Raw genomic sequence first — 19,961 nt, forward strand, 5'->3', positions numbered from 1 at the left:
TTGGCTTTTTAGGAACAGATCTGCTTGCTTGCTGTTTTGTGACTGCCCTGTATATCTCTTTTGAATAATTAAAAAATATTTTGACTTGTGAGGAGTGATAATACAAATAAGAAAAAGTATAACGGAATGAAAAAAACAACCCCTGATGTTTGGGGCTACGCAGTTCCACACTATTATCTCGCTTCTTCAGCCCCGCGCACAGCATGAGTCAGCATTACTTAGATTTTCCTGACAGATATCCATGAAAAGGAGGAAAACAATAAAGACCTTTGCACGTCATTCATTTCCACCCAGTGACCTGCACTCTGCAGAGCGACGGATGATTCACGAAGTGAGGAACAGACCTCACTCGGCCCTGCCAGTCCTGAAGTAGTGTCGCGCGCACCCGGGCACTTCACGAAGCCACTGTACCTACCGGGGCACCAAGGCGGAGGGCTGCCAACCTCATCTTTAGCACCCAAGACAAAGGCAACGAGGCCCTCTTTGTGGGTGTCAACCGAGCAGAATGGTGTCGCAGCTTGGGCCAATCTTCTCGTTTATTTTAGTTGGGATTGTCTTTGCAGCACAAAGTTCTTTTCGTACTGAAGGTATGTGGCTCACTCTAGTGAGAATATTTCTAATGCCCTTTGAAGATTTGTCTTTACTGAGCAGACTATTGGTTAAACTGGTCACATGGGAACATTAATGACATCCAGAGCTATCATTCAATGCGTTTTTTATCTAGAAAGTTGATTTTATGAAGTGGTGTCAAAGTCTCTAAAAGTCACCTAGGGGTTTAAGTCGTATTTTTTTAAACTAATGGACAATGATATTTAATGTCGGGATATCCGGCTTTCTTACATACCGTTAGCATTACTGTTCTCCTTACTTACCCTTCCACTACAATAAGTCAGTGCTCGTTTTGTTTTTACACATTTTGCTTAAATTTGTTTCTATTTTTAACACAAATAAAATACATTGACGTTTAAAACTGAATTCCAGTTGATGCTTGTTTGTGACACTGGGTATACTCGGAGGCATTTTATATTAGTTAAAAAATAACATAGATAGACTGATAGATAGATAGATAGATAGATAGATAGATAGATAGATAGATAGATAGATAGATAGATAGATAGATAGATAGGGGGTAGCTGAATAGTATTGGTAATTTGATCTGATTTTGCCATCACAGTGTTCTGGTGACATCATAAGCAGAGTTGTGTAGAAAATTTACCAGAACCCTGAGATCGTAATCTACGGTATGTTGTACTTGTTACCCAGTATGTGTATTTTATATTGAAAATTTATTTTAGGTTATGTAGCTTGAAAAAGACTGTTTTCTACAAAGTGCAGCTTACAGTGGGCACTGATTAGAATTAGAATATTTAGATTTTCCTTTCATGATTAGATTGTTGATGAAACAATGGAAAATGGTGACAGCCAGCGAGTTTATGCGATTCTGTGTTGAATTCTTTCAGCGACGTAATTATGGCTTTACATTTCCACATATTTTTTTTGCCACATATTGTGCAAATGCGAATTTCACAAAACTGCTGTTTCTAACAAATGCATGAAAGTAATACTGATAGGGAATGTCACACATAATTTGCCTTTTTCTGCATAATTGAGACAATATTGCTGCATAATTTAGATGACCTAGTGGTCCTGACAGTGGTAAAGCTCTGCAGTGTAGTCTGGGGTTTGTCATTATGTGGAAGAAAACCCTTTATTTCATAGGCATCTCTGAAATGTTTCCCACATGTGGGTTATTAAATAATTACCATTCTGTGTAGTTACTAAGAGGATGTAAAATGCAAATTGCATGAGTGAATGGATAACAGTAGTAACTGAACCTCTCAGAGGAGACATTACACTTTGAGCCTGTTCTCGAAATACGTCCGGGATGCTTAAACATCCATAGGTTTCCGCAATTCAGGAAGCAATAGTAGGCTATGAATGGGAGAATCGAATTTTTAGGCTTCTGGAATGTTTTTGGCTCATACATTCTCTTTCCTAGTACCTAGATTCACTAACTGAATCATTTCGCATAAGTTACATCTTTAACTGGGCGGATAATGCGATTTGGTGCAGCCATAACAATTCTGAGTGCTGTTTCTCAGTCAGTAATTATCCTTAAAGAAAGTAAAACAGCACAGTCTGGTGGTAAATACACATAATTTATCTGCAGCAACCTGGCCATGGATTAGATAGAATGCATGGTTGACTGTGACATTTTGCTAAACATTTTCACGGGCAGGTCATTCACATGTTTATTTTTGGTCATGTTAGGCAATGTTAATGATGGTTTAGGATTCCAGTGCAATTTATGTACCCCAGAAATGCTGGTGAAGAATTTCACTGTCAATGTAGTATTCTGGCAGCTCATAATCTTGCAAACTGAGTCTAAATGAAGGATAATGGTTATATCCTAAACTTTTTTTTAATTATAAAATATGTTTTATTTAGTTGGAACGACAAAAAATATACACGCATACAGTGCTTAATCTGAGCCACTGGCTAGTGGTGGCAGTCACTGGCACTCAGTTTTGGGGACAGGCGCTTATTTTTCTGCATCAGACATTTACCGAAGGCAACAGAGGCAAATATGCAGAAAGAAGGAATACCTCAATCAAGGGAGAAAGCAGAAACCAGCAAGAGAGAGAGAAATGGGATTAAAGAGGTATAAGATTTATGTAAGACTATGCAAAGTCGGTATTCAGTGTGATGCATTTAATGTTACCGGGCCGCAAGCTTCTGAGCACAGCTGCGGGCACTGGCACTTATAATTTTACAAAATAAGCACTGCACAATACACTGAGATATGAAAGCAATATATTTACATAAATAAGCAGGATCTCACAATCTTATCATAAAAACAGTAGAACGCATCAGACGACCTTTACCTCGAAAGAGCCAGATATTCCTTGAAAGGAAGGGAGCCAAACCCTGTAGGAGATATTAACCTGGGACAACTGTAACTCGCCTTTTCCATGTGACACAACCCGATCCAAGTCAATCACAGAGTTAATCCTTTGACTTTCGCTTTGGGAAGTACCAACCAACCACACCTTAGTGATATGTAAGCATGTCAGAATTGTGACCACAAAAACCAAACCAGAAGCCTTGCTTTTTGCATCAACCGTTCATAGCAGCCTAAGAAATCTTAAAGAGGGAGCTCTGTCACCATGACGTGTTTGACGCCAAAATTAAAGCTATTGTCCCAATAACAACTAGGGCCCTATATGGAGTTTGTCAATTGGGATACTCTGTCACAAACGTGGCTGATATCCCGTCTATAGTAGTACAGGCGTGTTATGGCATTAGGCACTTGTAATAAGGCAGACGGTATATCTCTCTCATTTTTTCAGAGTTCCCCTCTGCCAGTGTGTCAATAATGCCCTAAGTAACAGGCTGAATGCAAGCATAGGTATGTAGTCACATTATCTGTAGAACACCAAGGGCAAAATTAATCATCCCTGCCTAACCTAAACCTGCATGTGTTGAGACGCACAAGCAAACCAGGCACTACACATCACACATTGTAGACAACTGGTAAAAGAAACAATGTTAGACCCCTTGGCAGTTTTGCTGACCATGAAAGAGAGACAAATGCAAGGTGCTACTCTTACCAAGCTGTAAGAACTAAACATCCTGCATAACAGTACTTATGCATGGGTTGTAATAGTAACAAGAAAGTGAGTGGAGACTGATGGGACGTCCTACACCTTGTGGCTTTTGGCACTGTGTTGTAAGTATGTCCATTCTGATTGATCATTTGACTTAAAAATATACTAGTAATTACGAGGGGCTGCATCCCAGTCCATCGTTATTTTGCACACCATGCACACAAAACAAGTAAAGAATGTTGAAACTAAAACAAGTCCAACTCAGTAATTTTCATTTTGATTGAGCAATATCACTCTTGTGAGTACCCCCATCCTAAGTACCAATCCATACTTCATCTCTTCAGCACCAATACATTCTTTCTCTTCCAGTGCTCCTCAATGTCTCTCCTAGAATGGATCTCCTATGTAAGTAAAACGCCAAAATATTTTGGCCACTTCGACAATCACTGCGACCACATTATGACTGTGCCTGCTCTTTCCACTGACACTTATCAAGATCCTCTCCCATCTTTGTCTCAAACGGGTGTCCAGACTTTTGATGACTATATCCACGTACTTCACAAAGCATGAAGTTATTCATAAATCATAATTTCTTAGCATGAACAAAGTTGTCTCCTTACACGTACATATGTTAAATGGAAGAAACAGAGTCTTAAGCTGGAACTTATACTTCGAGATCAGAAAAGAGCAAATGCAAGCAAAACTGCAGTTTTAGACCTAGATAGTGCATATTAGTTTCAGATACCATCTATCAGTAACAATAGAAAAGGGAGGCATGGGAACATATTTCTTATGCAGGACAAAGGGGATCAGACAGGCAGAACAAGAGCTTGGCTATTAGGTGACTTTTCTGATGAAGTTATCTGGATCTTAGATTATTCTTTGTTAGCATTGTAAAAGCGATTCTCTAGTTTCTCAGGTCTCCGTTATGCTCTACGACAATAACAATTGTCTCAAAAGTCAATCCAGGCTTTACAGCATGTTACCAGGATCCCTCTACTTCCATCCCAAGCAAAAATCTTAATAGAGTAGGTTCTGCACATCTTTACCAATAGCAAACATGAAGAAATTCCTTCACAACATAGAAATTGTCTTGTGAGATTGAATTGTAAGCTTATTTGGACCTGGACAGTAGACTGTGGATGATGAAACAAAGAGAAATAGGTTGAATATTGAACTGGTCATAGGGAAAGCATGCCTGGAAAGGTTTACATGGACATACAGAACTACTGGCATCAATCTTGCTGCTATCATTCAGAAGATATGATAGAATAATGGTCAGATGCATTTTGTGATAACTACATTCTACCATTCATAAACCCAAGTGAATTAATTTTGCATTTTTGTCACGCAGCAGGTCACCAATATTCCAACTATCAATCCTGCTAACCATTAATTTATTGTCTTAATACATTGAGGTATAATCCACTTTTTATTACATGAATGCAAGACTGCCAGTGTCCACTGTAGATTAATGGCAGCATTAACCAGCACAATGGCATCATCTGCATATTGTAGAATTTGAAAGTGCTACAAGTTTAATTTTATCATGAATTTTCAAGTTCATACCCTGATCTGCAGTATATTGGGCTACAAGAAGTGACACCCGCCTTAGTCCCAGATCAGCATGTATCTTAGATGAGATAAAATTATTTTGTTCCAACTTAACTCTGTAAAAAATGTGCTGTTTCTGCATGGGCACTCAAGATTGTTTGCCTTTTACTTGACTCTGCATTTTGCTGGGTGCAGTTTACCCTTGCTAGCCAATTATACATGTCTGTGCTCCCCCTTTCAATATGGTCAAACTGGCATACCCCTAACTGGAATATTTAACTTTCCCATGAGGCATTAGTCTATGGTACACAGCCTGTAAGCTAATTGTCACTAGTGGGGTCCAGCAACCACTGTGCCTGCCACTACAGTGACAGTGCAAACATGACTGCCCACCTACCAATTGTAGCCTGACTGTTATAGTTTTAAACTGCAAATCAGACCTGTCAAAAAAACTCTTTTGACAAGTCAAACCTTCTTTTCTAATAATTTATTAGTCAACCTTATGTACGCCGTATTGCCCATAAGGCAGGGTGCATGCAATTTAAAAGTATGAAATCTAGGAATTTAATGTTAAAAGTGTTCTTATAATTCAAAAGCCCCCAAAGCTATCTTAATTGTAACAGGGCTGGCTGTTTATCAGAAAATACTGGGTTACATTAATGGAGAAGTCACATTTTTGATAAATATTAAGGAAAAGGTAGTTTTAGAAAGTTGCCTTTCCTTTACCTAAAGCCCCTGACACAATATGCATGGTGGAGCTGTGAGTATCCTTGTTAGATATTACAGTGGCAAATCCTTCTTGAATGGCAAATCCTGTTTGACATGTCTGTTGGGTCTGTTTGGTTTTACATATGACACTTAGGGCGCACTTCAAGGATGCCTCCTTGTCAAAGGCATATGTTAGCTGGCACAAGGCCCAGGCGCTTCCTTTGTCCGCCCCGCCACGGAGGCTCCAATCACAGTGGGCCTCATTTTGACATTACAGTGTCAAATCCTGCTTGAGAGGGCGGCTGGGGTTTTACATGAAACACTTGGGTGCAATTCAAAGGGCGAAAACAGGATACCAAAAAAATCTTGTGAATCCACTCTCATGTTGCTGGAAAAATCTGCTTTGTCCTACAAAACTGCTCTCTCTAGGTTTTAGGGTGACCCGGAAACTTTTACCCCATTGGTTAAGGCATGCCTAGGAATCATTCCAACCCACTAGCACGTGTGAGGTATAAATGTTGCACCTCCAGGCACCCACTTCAGAAGATGCCTGGACCTCAGGAAGATCAGATGAGGGCTCAAACCCTTGTCTGTGATCTCAGAGCAGCCCCATAGGACTAGATTGTCTCTCTCTTGTACCCAAGGCAAAAAGTAGACTTCAAATGCCAAAAGGCTGACGTCCCTTGAAAGCTACAGGTACGCAATGCACCACAGGTGGCCTTTTCTTGCAACTGCCCAGCTGACCAGTGAGGACTGGACCTGGACTGGACCATGCTGCTTGGCCTCTGTCTGACACCCTGTAAGTCTTAAAGTGCCTCTCATGGGGTCCTGTGGTGCTTTAAAAGTGTAATCCCGTGGTGTATTGGGAATTAAAGGACTAAAGTCAGAAGGTAAAATGTTTGACCAGGACAAACCTTGTTGGTGTATCTGTCCCAATCTCCATCGTAGTTGGCATAACATTTTGTCTAGATCCCAGTTTACTACAACAGACTATCATGTGCATCTTGCCGCTATTCCTACTTATAACTTTAAAAATTCATATCTATGGTTTCCCTTATTAGATTTTTTGTCATTGCAGTTTCAGTTTGTCTACTAAAATGTACTCTATTTTTCTAATTGGTTTTGGGATCTTTATTGTTTTGCATTTCGACTTTATTATAGTTTTGGTACTGTATAACTACATTACACATTGCCCTAAGTTAAGCCTTAGCTCTGTGCCCAAGCTACATGGGGTTGAGTTAAGGTTTATTTAGTGACTTTGAGGGTTCATCCTGACAAGAGTTATGATTTAAAGGGGGGTTGTCACCCACTGTAAAAAAATAAATCCTTAAGCCTTACATACCCTAACCTTGGTCGTGGAATATAAACTCTGAAACTTTCTTAATAAGGGAGAGGAATTTCAAAGTTCTTTAGGTTGTGCCCAAGAAGCCCTGTACGCTGCATCGAAAGCTACTTTGCAAACAAGGTAGCAATCATACAGTTGGACTGTTCTTGTCTAAAAAAAAAGAACATTATGAATGGTCTTTGCAGTTAAATGAAGCAAAATTAAATTTGTTCTGTCTGCCCAGATTTCCGGCTCTTTCAAAATGATTTATTCAGTATTGATTATAGTATGGACACTTTTGATGACTCTGTGGTCACTAGCCCTGAAGTTTGATTTGAACACATGAAGCCCAACATTCAGAATTGCCTTTAAACAAGCAGATTGGAACTCCGCTGGGATAATAGCACCCCAGATGTGGAATTCCCATAGCCTGACTCCCAGGACATATGGTTTGGGGTCAAGAAGCACATATTTTTATATTTATATTGTCCTTAAGATAAGTAGACCTAAACCCTCAACAGCACAAAGCATTTGGGTGCCAGTTTACAGTACAACATTATGGATCAGGCAAGAGCATTGTCTGCAGTTAGGGTAATATTGGTGTCCATATGTGAATGCTGCACAAACATGTATTTATATAGTTCATTAATGCAAAGCCTTTATAGTTAGTGTGAGCACTCTAAGGAAATGTAAGTTCAGACGGCACTACTGAGATTGGTTCTATCATAAAAAAGTGTACAGACGTTTGCATAGTTTAACAATGTGAAGCTACTTATAATGCTCCTAGAATGCTCTCTGATCAGATGCAAATATTTGAAGAAGCTTGAAAGCATGCTTGAGATTTTTCTTTCAGAACAAAATATTCACAAAAAATCAATCAGGACAAAAAAGTTTTGCTTATCTATTGGGAGATTTTAGGTACCATTTCTTTGAAGCATCATGTAGTAAAATGTATTGATGCATGCTAAAACAAATAAGAATGAAGAATCAGTGTAATCATACTTACCAAGAATATGGGAAACATGAAAATAAACAAGCTTTGGCAAAGCCAATTGGTCCGACATTGGTGGTTAGCTTTTTGGTTTTGTCAATGCATGCCTTGTTTTGACATGGTTTTTTCAAAATGTTTTGTTGTGGAAGCTGCTGGGCTCCCACCTTTATAACAAACATTGGCAAAAATAAAACTTATTTTTGGGTCTCAAAAAGCACACATTGCTCAGATGTCCCTTTGACTAAAAAACAACTACTTTGCGTGCAGGCATGCTCCTTGTGAAAAAGCAGAAAGCTGTCACTCACAATGAAGCCAGCAATAGAGATAGAATTTTAATAAAAACAAAATGACTTGGTTAACATGTGACCCGATTAGGGCCCCTAGTCTTTAAAAAAATCAGAAACGTGAACTTATGGTATTTGTCCTTGCATTAGTACAGATATATCACTCTAGTGAATTCACAAGAATTTACAGAAGTAGGTCAGGACATTGTACTCACAGAAAATATTTCAGCATAAGCAAAAAAGCATGTGTAGGTTTGCTCAGGTGAATATTTGTTGAGCATTTACAAGTTTACTTTCCTCCAACTACTTTTTTCTCCATCCCTGGGAGAAGTTTTACTACTTCTCTTGTCAGGAGAAAATCTTCAATCTTTCTCAATTGTTAGAAATGGGGTTTTTGGTTGGCAGTCAGGTTACCCCCTTTCCAAGCAAAAGCCCTCACTCTAGTCAGGGTAAGTCACACACAATCCATGATTATCCTGTGCCCACCCTCTGGTAGCTTGGCACGAGCAGTCAGGCTTAACTTAGAAGGCAATGTGTAAAGTATTTGTGCAATAAATCATACAATACCACCATATAGCACCACACAAATACACCACACAGTGTTTAGAAAAATATATAATATTTATCAGGATAATTGTAGGTCAAAAAGAATAAAGTTGCAATGGGAAATTGTAGAGATATCACTGAAAAGTGATATAAAGTGTCTTAAGTCTTTAGAATATAAACAAAGTCTCTTTCAAGCACAAGTACCTGGTTTAGAGTGGAAAAATCTCCTCAGAGGGCCACAAAAGAAGAGGTGCGTGGAAAAAGGGTGTGTGCGTCGATTTCTCCCCAGCACACACGGACTTGCGTCGTTATTTTCCACGCGGGGAAGTCGTGCGTCGATTTCCGGCGCGCGGACAGTCTCTTTTCGTGGATCGCGGGGATTACCAGATGTCCCGGGTCTGTGCATGGATTTTCCTGCTTGTTCTCCGGCTGCGCGTCGTTCTGCGGGGCTGCGCGTCGAAATTACGATCTCACGGCAGGCGTTGCGTCGATTTCAAGTCTAGAGGTCGGGCAGCGTTGTCCTTGCGAAGCCGTGCGTCGGATTTTCAGTCGTCCCTAGAGCGTCGCGTCGATCAGCGTCGGTGCGCAGCGTTTTTCTCGCCGCGGAACAGGCTGTGCGTCGAAATTTTTGGCGCACGGAGCGTCCAAGTGAAAGAGGGAAGTCTTTTTGGTCCTGAGACTTCAGGGAACAGGAGGCAAGCTCTATCCAAACCCTTGGAGAGCACTTTCACAGCCAGACAAGAGTTCAGCAAGGCAGCAGGCCAACAGCAAGGCAGCAGTCCTTTGTAGAAAGCAGACAGGTGAGTCCTTTGAGCAGCCAGGCAGTTCTTCTTGGCAGGATGTAGTTTCTGGGTCAGGTTTCTTCTCCAGCAAGTGTCTGATGAGGTAGGGCAGAGGCCCTGTTTTATACCCAAATGTGCCTTTGAAGTGGGGGAGACTTCAAAGAGTGGCTAAGAAGTGCACCAGGTCCCCTTTCAGTTCAATCCTGTCTGCCAGGGTCCCAGTAGGGGGTGTGGCAGTCCTTTGTGTGAGAGCGGGCCCTCCACCCTCCCAGCCCAGGAAGACCCATTCAAAATGCAGATGTATGCAAGTGAGGCTGAGTACCCTGTGTTTGGGGTGTGTCTGAGTGAATGCAGAAGGAGCTGTCAACCAAGCCCAGCCAGACGTGGATTGTAAGGCACAGAAAGATTTAAGTGCAAAGAAATGCTCACTTTCTAAAAGTGGCATTTCTAGAATAGTAATATTAAATCCGACTTCACCAGTCAGCAGGATTTTGTATTACCATTCTGGCCATACTAAATATGACCTTCCTGCTCCTTTCAGATCTGCAGCTGCCACTTCAACAGTGTAGGATGGCAGCCCCAATGTTAGCCTATGAAGGGAGCAGGCCTCACAGTAGTGTAAAAACTAATTTAGGAGTTTTACACTACCAGGACATATAATTACACAGGTACATGTCCTGCCTTTTACCTACACAGCACCCGGCTCTAGGGGTTACCTAGGGCACACATTAAGGGTGACTTATATGTAGAAAAAGGGGAGTTCTAGGCTTGGCAAGTACTTTTAAATGCCAAGTCGAGGTGGCAGTGAAACTGCACACACAGGCCTTGCAATGGCAAGCCTGAGACAAGGTTAAGGGGGCTACTTAAGTGGGTGGCACAACCAGTGCTGCAGGTCCACTAGTAGCATTTAATCTACAGGCCCTAGGCACATGTAGTGCACATTACTAGGGACTTATAAGTAGATTAAATAGTCCAATCAGGTATGATCCAAAGTTACCATGTTTAAAGAGGAAGAGAGCATATGCACTTTAGCACTGGTTAGCAGTGGTAAAGTGCGCAGAGTCTAAAAGCCAGCAAAACAGGGTCCAAAAAGTGGAGGGAGGCAGGCAAAAAGTTAGGGGTGACCACCCTAAGGCATGTCAGGTCTAACATGTGTCCCCCCCAGCTGAAAGTGGGGAGAGCTACCCGACCTCCTGGGAGCTCTCATCGCTAAGGCGGAAGTATCTGGAGAGACCATCAGCATTGGTGTGGTCAACCCCTGGGCGATGTTCCACCGTAAAGTCCATCCCCTGTAGGGAAATGGACCATCTCAAGAGTTTTGGATTCTCACCCCTCATCTGCATGAGCCATCTGAGGGGCCTGTGGTCTGTCTGAACCCGGAAGTGAGTCCCAAACAGGTAGGGTCTTAGCTTCTTCAGTGCCCAGACCACAGCAAATGATTCTCTTTCAATAGCACTCCACCTTTGTTCCCGTGGTAATAATCTTCTGCAAATAAAGACTACTGGTAGGTGTGAGCCCTCCTCATTCAGCTGTGCTAGAACAGCCCCTATGCCATGCTCTGAAGCGTCTGTCTGAACAATAAATTCCTGGGAGTAGTCAGGGGCCTGAGCACGGGGGCCGTGCACATGGCTTCCCTCAGAGATTCAAAGGCTTTCTGACAGGCCTCTCTCCAATTCACCAACCTAGGTTGTTTCTTGGAAGTGAGTTCAGTCAAGGGGGACACAATGGTACCATAGCCCTTGACGAACCTGCAGTAGTATCCAGTGAGGCCCAAAAAGGCTCTCACCTCAGTCTGTGTTCTAGGTGGTTGCCAGGCCTTGATAGTTTCAATCTTGGCCTGGAGCGGCTGCACCCTTCCACCACCTACGAGGTGTCCCAAGTACACCACGGAACCCTGCCCAATCTGGCACTTACTAGCCTTGATAGTCAGGCCTGCCTGTTGCAGGGCCTGAAGCACCTCCTTGAGGTGGAGCAGGTGTTCTTCCCAGCTGGAACTGTAGACAGCTATGTCGTCTAGGTAAGCTGCACAGAAGGCATCTTTACCAGCTAGGACCCCGTTAACCAACCGTTGGAAGGTAGCGGGGGCATTTTTCAGCCCAAATGGCATCACCCGGAATTGGTAATGGCCATCAGGGGTGGAAAAAGCAGATCTTTCTTTAGCCCCCTCAGTCAGGCCGATCTGCCAGTACCCGGAAGTAAGACCGAACGTACTCAGGAACTTGGCAGCGCCTAGCCTGTCAACGAGCTCATCAGCTCGGGGGATGGGGTGAGCATCAGTCCGGGTGACTGAATTGAGACCCCGGTAGTCCACACAGAACCAGAGTTCTGGTTTCGCACCTGGGGCGGTAGCCTTGGGAACCAATACCACAGGGCTGGCCCAGGGACTACTGGATTTCTCAATAACCCCCAAAGTCAACATCTTGGAGACCTCCTCCTTGATGCTGGCCTTCACCTTATCTGACAACCTGTAAATTTTGTTCTTTACAGGAGCACTATCACCTGTGTCAATGTCATGCACACAGAGGTGGGTTAGTCCAGGTGTAAATGAGAACAGGGGGGAGAACTGCTCTAACAGCTCATAGCAGTCCCCTCTCGGTGTTGGAGTCGGGGAGTCAGAGAGAATGACACCACCTACTGACCCATCCCCTTCTTTGACAGCGAGGAGGTCGGGGAGAGGTTCACTCTCCTCTTCCATGCCCTCATCAGTGACTAGGAGCATACAGACCTCAGACCTCTCAAAGTGAGGTTTGAGCCGGTTGTGATGGAGAACCCTTAGGGGTTGCCTAGGGGTCTTGAGGTCCACTAGGTAAGTGGCCTCCCCTTTACGCTCCTTGATCTCAAAGGGGCCAGTCCAGCGGTCCTGGAGAGCCCTGGGCTCTACTGGCTCCATCACCCAAACTTTGTCTCCAGGTGCGAACTCAACTAGAGTGGCCTTTTGGTCGTACCACTCCTTCATCACCTCTTGACTGGTCTCGAGGTTACTCTGGGCCTCCTTCCAGAAGCGTTGGGTTTGTTTGCGGAGGGCCAGCATGTAGCTGACCACATCCTGGGGAGGGGCTTGGGTAGCTCTCTCCCAGCCCTCCTTAACGATGCTTAGGGGTCCCCTGACAGGGTGACCATAGAGAAGTTCAAAGGGGCTGAACCCCACCCCTTTCTGGGGCACCTCTCTATAAGCAAACAACAGGCAGGGTAAGAGGACGTCCCACTTACGCCTCATGGCCTCAGTCAGGCCACCAATCATGCCTTTCAGGGTCTGGTTGAATCTCTCAACCAGCCCATTGGTTTGAGGATGATAAGGGGTGGTAAACCGGTAGGTCACCCCACACTCATCCCACAGGGTCTTCATGTATGCAGACATGAAGTTTGTGCCCCTGTCAGACACGACCTCCTTAGGGAATCCCACACGGGTAAATATTCCCATCAGGGCTCTGGTCACCACCTTTGCAGTCACTGTTCTCAGAGGGATTGCCTCTGGATAGCGGGTGGCATGGTCCACCAAAAAACCAGGATAAACCTGTTGCCCAGGGCAGTTTTGGGGTCCAAGGGACCAACAATGTCGATGCCCACCCTTTCAAAGGGGGTGCCAACGACTGGGAGTGGGATCAGGGGAGCTTTAAGCCGTTTCCCTGCCTTCCCACTAGCCTGGCAGGTGGGGCAAGCTCTGCAGAAGTTATCTGAGGCTTTCCTCATTCTGGGCCAACGAAAGTGGGTGTTAAGCCTGTCAAAGGTCTTGTCTTGGCCCAGGTGTCCTGCCAGGGGAATGTCGTGAGCCAGGCCTAGTAGGAATTTCCGGTAACACTGGGGGACCACCAGCACACGGTGTGGCCCAGGACCTGGAATTCTACGCTCACTGTAAAGGAGATCATTCTCCCAGTAAATATGGTGAGCGCCAGAGGCGTCACCTGCTGCGTGGTCTGTGGCCTGCTTCCTCAGACCCTCAAGGGTGGGGCATTCTCTCTGCGCCTTGCAGAATGCTTCCCTGGTTGGCCCCCCCTCTACTTGCCAGCCAGCAAGTTCAGGTAGGTTACCCAGGGCAGCTATGTCCTCCCCGGTTGGCTCGGGGGCCTCCTCTTCCTCAGGGACCTCGTCTACCACCGTGGGAACATTGGAGGCGGGTTTCCCGCGCCCCTGGCCCCCCTCTTGGGCGGCGGTCTGGGCCATTTTTCCAGGCTCCAGACGCCCTTGACTCCCTTCCCGGGCAGCCATGGACCTGGTGGTCATGCAGACCCACTCAGGTAACCCTAACATCTCCATTGAGATCTGAGCTCTACTTCTTTCCAAGCAGTGTGCTCAAGATCATTGCCTAACACACAATCTACAGGCATGGCAGGACTCACAGCTACTTTCAGAGTACCAGAGACCCCCCCCCCACTCAAAGGGAACCAGAGCCACCGGTAGGTGACTCTCACGATTGTCAGCGACTATGACCTGGTGGAATGTATTAGGGACTATATGCTCTGTGGACACCAGCTGACTCTTGATAGTAGTCATACTGGCTCCTGTGTCACGCAGAGCCTCCACCTTCTGCCCATTAATGGTGACCCACTGCCTGTACTTGGAAGTATTTCGGGGCATGTGGGCTTTGGACACCATTTCTCTTTCTCCCAGGGACACTAGGGAAATCTCTACTTGCTCCCCAAAGCTATCTGGGTCCATCTCCCCTCCAAGCGCTAGTTAGCCCAGGTGTCTGTCCGGTAGTGGACGGTGTCCTTTTGGAGCACTGGGGGTCGCCTTTATAGTGACCATACTGGTAACACTCCATACATTTGGGGTTGGATTTCCCTGACTTATCAAATGTTGGCTTCTTCCCAAATCTAGAGAAGGAATGGTTGCCACCCCCTCCCTGGGAATTCTTTTGGGGGCCTTTTGAGAGTTCCTTATCTGTAAGTTTATCTCCCCCCTCTTTCTTCTGTTGGGAACCCTGACCACCTTTGTGGGTTTCCCCCCCAGGTACCTTTTTGGACACTCTGGTGCTAACCCAGAGGTCCCCCCCCTCAGCAAGCTTCCTGGGATCAGTCAGCTTACTATCTACCAAGTGCTGGCGCAACTCTGTAAAAGTAGTATTAAGCATATGCTCTCTCAGAATCAAGTCATATAACCCTTTATAGTCATTTACTTTGTTGCCCCGCACCCATCCATTCAGTGCCTTACTGGAAAAGTCAAAGAAATCTACCCATGTTTGTGTGTTTTGTTTGGTGCTGTCCCTGAACCTCTGACGGTATCCTTCAGTAAAGTGGCTTTCTGAAGTAGGTATGTGTTTTGATCAGGTTGATCCAATGTGAGAAGTGTGTCCCTCCCCAATGGTGGCACATCACCCCACATAGCTACCCCCCATTGCCCTTCAGGAACCTCATGAGCCCGTAGTGCAACTTCATAAGCAGCTAACCATTTATCTATGTCATCTCCCACCACAAAACTGGGCACCACATTTTTGGGTATACGAACCTTCTTTTCTCCAGCAGGCCTGTCTGTATGCTGCCACCATTATTGCTGGATTCAGACTGTCTTGCCTTGATCTCCAGCTCCTTGAGACTCAGTTCATGAGCCAACAATAGTTTCTTTTCAGCCAAAGCTCTTTCAGCTTCCACCTGTTTGGCTGCTCTTTCAGCTTCCGCTTGTTTGGCTGCCCTTTCAGCTTATGCTTGAATCTGTTTGGCTGTTCTTTCAGCTTCAATCTGTTTGGCTGCTCTTTCAGCCTCAGCTTGTTTGGCTTTTCTCTCTGCCCTTCTCTCTTCCTGTTGAGCCTCAATTTTCAGTTTTGCCATTTGCAATTGGAACTCCCTTTCCTCTCTCCTTTCCTCTGCGGTCAGGCTTTGCATAGAGACACTGCTCCCTGGTCTGGAAGGGGGCACAATTGCAGTGGTAACACCATCCACAGATAGTGAAAATTCCCCTGAGGTGCCATTTTCTGGCTCCTCTTCCTCATCATCCTCTAAATGGGCTTCTGCCCAGGCCCTCAGCGCCACTTGAAAGTCCTCCTTTCTGGAGGCCCCTTGGGTGGGTACCCTCAATGCCCTGCAGAATCCTCTTAGTTGTTTGACCGTATATGTATCCAACTGGACTAGGTCAAAGTCCCCTGTCTGAGACCCAGTCAGAGACATGTTGAGTGAGGATTTAGTTTTTGAAAATTGTCAGGAAAAAAAAAATGATTTGCAAAAAGAGATAAAAAGCCAAGTTGACCTTCAACTGTGGGTAGGTAGTGAAATACTTAGCTACTGTATATCACTGCACAAATACAAGTCCTATCCTCACCGCTGATCACCAATGTCAGAAATGGGGTTTTTGGTTGGCAGTCAGGTTACCCTCTGTCCAAGCAAAAGCCCTCACTCTAGTCAGGGTAAGTCACACACAATCCAAGATTATCCTGTGCCCACCCTCTGGTAGCTTGGCACGAGCAGTCAGGCTTAACTTAGAAGGCAATGTGTAAAGTATTTGTGCAATAAATCATACAATACCACCATATAGCACCACAAAAATACACCACACAGTGTTTAGAAAAATATATAATATTTATCAGGATAATTGTAGGTCAAAAAGAATAAAGTTGCAATGGGAAATTGTAGAGATATCACTGAAAAGTGATATAAAGTGTCTTAAGTCTTTATAATATAAACAAAGGGGGTCATTTTGACCTTGGCGGACGGCGGAGGCCGTCTGCCAAGGTACCGCCGCTGAATGACCGCACCGCGGTCAAAAGACCGCGGCGGCCATTCAGACATTTCCTCTGGGCCGGCGGGCGCTCTCCAAAAGAGCGCCCGCCGGCCCAGAGGAAATGCCCCTGCAACGAGGACGCCGGCTCAGAATTGAGCCGGCGCAGTTGCAGGGGTGCGACGGGTGCAGTTGCACCCGTCGCGTATTTCAGTGTCTGCTTAGCAGACACTGAAATACTTTGCGGGGCCCTCTTACGGGGGCCCCTGCAGTGCCCATGCCATGGGCATGGGCACTGCAGGGGCCCCCAGGGGCCCCGCGGCACCCCCTACCGCCATCCTGTTCCTGGCGGGTCTCAGATGGCGGTAGGGGGTGTCAGAATCCCCATGGCTGCGGAGCGCGCTCCGCAGCCATGGAGGATTCACAAGGGCAGTGGTAAACCGGCGGGAGACCGCCGGTTTACCCTTTCTGGCCGCGGCTGAACCGCCGCGGTCAGAATGCCCTCGGGAGCACCGCCAGCCTGTTGGCGGTGCTCCCGTGGTCGGTGACCCTGGCGGTCACCGGCCGCGAGGGTCAGAATGACCCCCAAAGTCTCTTTCAAGCACAAGTACCTGGTTTAGAGTGGAAAAATCTCCTCAGAGGGCCACAAAAGAAGAGGTGCGTGGAAAAAGGGTGTGTGCGTCGATTTCTCCCCAGCACACACGGACTTGCGTCGTTATTTTCCACGCGGGGAAGTCGTGCGTCGATTTCCGGCGCGCGGACAGTCTCTTTTCATGGATCGCGGGGATTACCAGATGTCCCGGGTCTGTGCGTGGATTTTCCTGCTTGTTCTCCGGCTGCGCCTCGTTCGGCGGGGCTGCGCGTCGAAATTACAATCTCACGGCAGGCGTCGCGTCGATTTCTCCTCTAGAGGTCGGGCGGCGTTGTCCTTGCGAAGCCGTGCGTCGGATTTTCGGTCGTCCCTAGAGCGTTGCGTCGATCAGCGTCGGTGTGCGGCGTTTTTCTCGCCGCGGAACAGGCTGTGCGTCGAAATTTTCGGCGCACGGAGCGTCCAAGTGAAAGAGGGAAGTCTTTTTGCTCCTGAGACTTCAGGGAACAGGAGGCAAGCTCTATCCAAGCCCTTGGAGAGCACTTTCACAGCCAGACAAGAGTTCAGCAAGGCAGCAGGCCAACAGCAAGGCAGCAGTCCTTTGTAGAAAGCAGACAGGTGAGTCCTTTGAGCAGCCAGGCAGTTCTTCTTGGCAGGATGTAGTTTCTGGTTCAGGTTTCTTCTCCAGCAAGTGTCTGATGAGGTAGGGCAGAGGCCCTGTTTTATACCCAAATGTGCCTTTGAAGTGGGGGAGACTTCAAAGAGTGGCTAAGAAGTGCACCAGGTCCCCTTTCAGTTCAATCCTGTCTGCCAGGGTCCCAGTAGGGGGGGTGGCAGTCCTTTGTGTGAGAGCGGGCCCTCCACCCTCCCAGCCCAGGAAGACCCATTCAAAATGCAGATGTATGCAAGTGAGGCTGAGTACCCTGTGTTTGGGGTGTGTCTGAGTGAATGCAGAAGGAGCTGTCAACCAAGCCCAGCCAGACGTGGATTGTAAGGCACAGAAAGATTTAAGTGCAAAGAAATGCTCACTTTCTAAAAGTGGCATTTCTAGAATAGTAATATTAAATCCGACTTCACCAGTCAGCAGGATTTTGTATTACCATTCTGGCCATACTAAATATGACCTTCCTGCTCCTTTCAGATCTGCAGCTGCCACTTCAACAGTGTAGGAGGGCAGCCCCAATGTTAGCCTATGAAGGGAGCAGGCCTCACAGTAGTGTAAAAACTAATTTAGGAGTTTTACACTACCAGGACATATAATTACACAGGTACATGTCCTGCCTTTTACCTACACAGCACCCGGCTCTAGGGGTTACCTAGGGCACACATTAAGGGTGACTTATATGTAGAAAAAGGGGAGTTCTAGGCTTGGCAAGTACTTTTAAATGCCAAGTCGTGGTGGCAGTGAAACTGCACACACAGGCCTTTCAATGGCAAGCCTGAGACAAGGTTAAGGGGGCTACTTAAGTGGGTGGCACAACCAGTGCTGCAGGTCCACTAGTAGCATTTAATCTACAGGCCCTGGGCACATGTAGTGCACATTACTAGGGACTTATAAGTAGATTAAATAGTCCAATCAGGTATGATCCAAAGTTACCATGTTTAAAGAGGAAGAGAGCATATGCACTTTAGCACTGGTTAGCAGTGGTAAAGTGCGCAGAGTCTAAAAGCCAGCAAAACAGGGTCCAAAAAGTGGAGGGAGGCAGGCAAAAAGTTAGGGGTGACCACCCTAAGGCATGTCAGGTCTAACATCAATGATCAAAGAAGAGCTGGTGAAAATCCCTGAAACACACCAAAGTTAATATGTTTGCACAGATTCAAATGAGCATTCCATCCCTGGAACCTTTGCCCACCACTATTAGCCCCAGTATGTGATCTGTGGAAATGTGGCAAAAGACAATTGTTAGTATTCAAACTGTATTATCATATGAGCCTTGCCATAATCAGAGGGGCTATTATGAGTGCTCTTACACAATTATATTGGTGCAATAATGTGTTGCAGCACTAATTGGCACCAAAGGGACACATTAATATTTTTACAGGGCTAGTAGATTTACGATGTAGCCAGTCCTGTGGCAAGTAGATATTTTGTTAAATTTGCCTCCCCTGTCCAACACAGTAGTCTGTTGACAACTTAACAATCCTTGACTGTGTAAATACACGACCAAGGGAGAACCCTGATAGGGTCAGTTCTGTGATGCCTGTTCATTAACATACAATCATGAGATATGAGATGTTCATACCTGCGCTGAAATTATTTGTACCTTTATTTACGCATGATATAGTTATGTATTTGTTTAGAGACTGCAATTAAAATAGCTTTTGTCCAAGGCGTCAACAAAAAAATCACAGGTATAACAACAATCAATCCGAAAGTACAATGTTTTGTAACAAAAATAGAGTTTAAGATATAGAGGCACATCAAGCAACACATTCCATGATTAAAGCAAAGAAATGCATAGAGCTTGCAAAGAGGAGGACGGGTACCCAGAAGATAGAGAAGCTGACAGAAGTTCACCCCTTGTTTGGACTCATAAGCAAAGAGATAATAAGAAGGAACATAAGGATCATTACATTTTAAAAAGAATTCACAGTGCAACCTAAACATAGTTAGTAAAGCAATGTACATGTTGCGGGTAAATTCAAGAAGAAGACTTAGAGGGTAAATCAAAGATAACCGGATTTCAGCCTAAAATCGGAACAGATGAAATAATTTAGAAAGGCAAGCATAATTGTTGGAAAATGGGCCACTGGTAAGGGTAGGTATGTACCTACACTTACCAATAGGCCACTAACCTCCACTTAGGTCCAGTTAGGTCTCAGTAAATTAAACCCAGCTCAACCCTTGGTAGCTTGGCAACGAGCTACAAGGCTTACCTCAGGAGGCAAAGCGTAAAGCATTCAAATATCACAAAACAGTAATTAAA

At 45.3% G+C, this 19,961-nt stretch overlaps 1 protein-coding gene across 1 annotated transcript in view; it reads left to right on the forward strand.

The window, feature by feature from the left end:
• Window positions 1-296: 296 nt before the first annotated feature.
• LYVE1 (lymphatic vessel endothelial hyaluronan receptor 1) overlaps window positions 297-19,961 on the forward strand; it is a 104,347-nt gene continuing 84,682 nt past the window's right edge. Inside the window, exon 1 of the mRNA XM_069223616.1 lies at window positions 297-587. Coding sequence (XP_069079717.1) covers window positions 506-587 — 82 coding nt within the window. The 5' untranslated portion in view covers window positions 297-505. The remainder of the gene's footprint in view (window positions 588-19,961) is intronic.

The sequence above is a fragment of the Pleurodeles waltl genome, chromosome 3_1 (assembly GCF_031143425.1).
Source record: "Pleurodeles waltl isolate 20211129_DDA chromosome 3_1, aPleWal1.hap1.20221129, whole genome shotgun sequence".
Lineage (NCBI taxonomy): Eukaryota > Metazoa > Chordata > Amphibia > Caudata > Salamandridae > Pleurodeles > Pleurodeles waltl.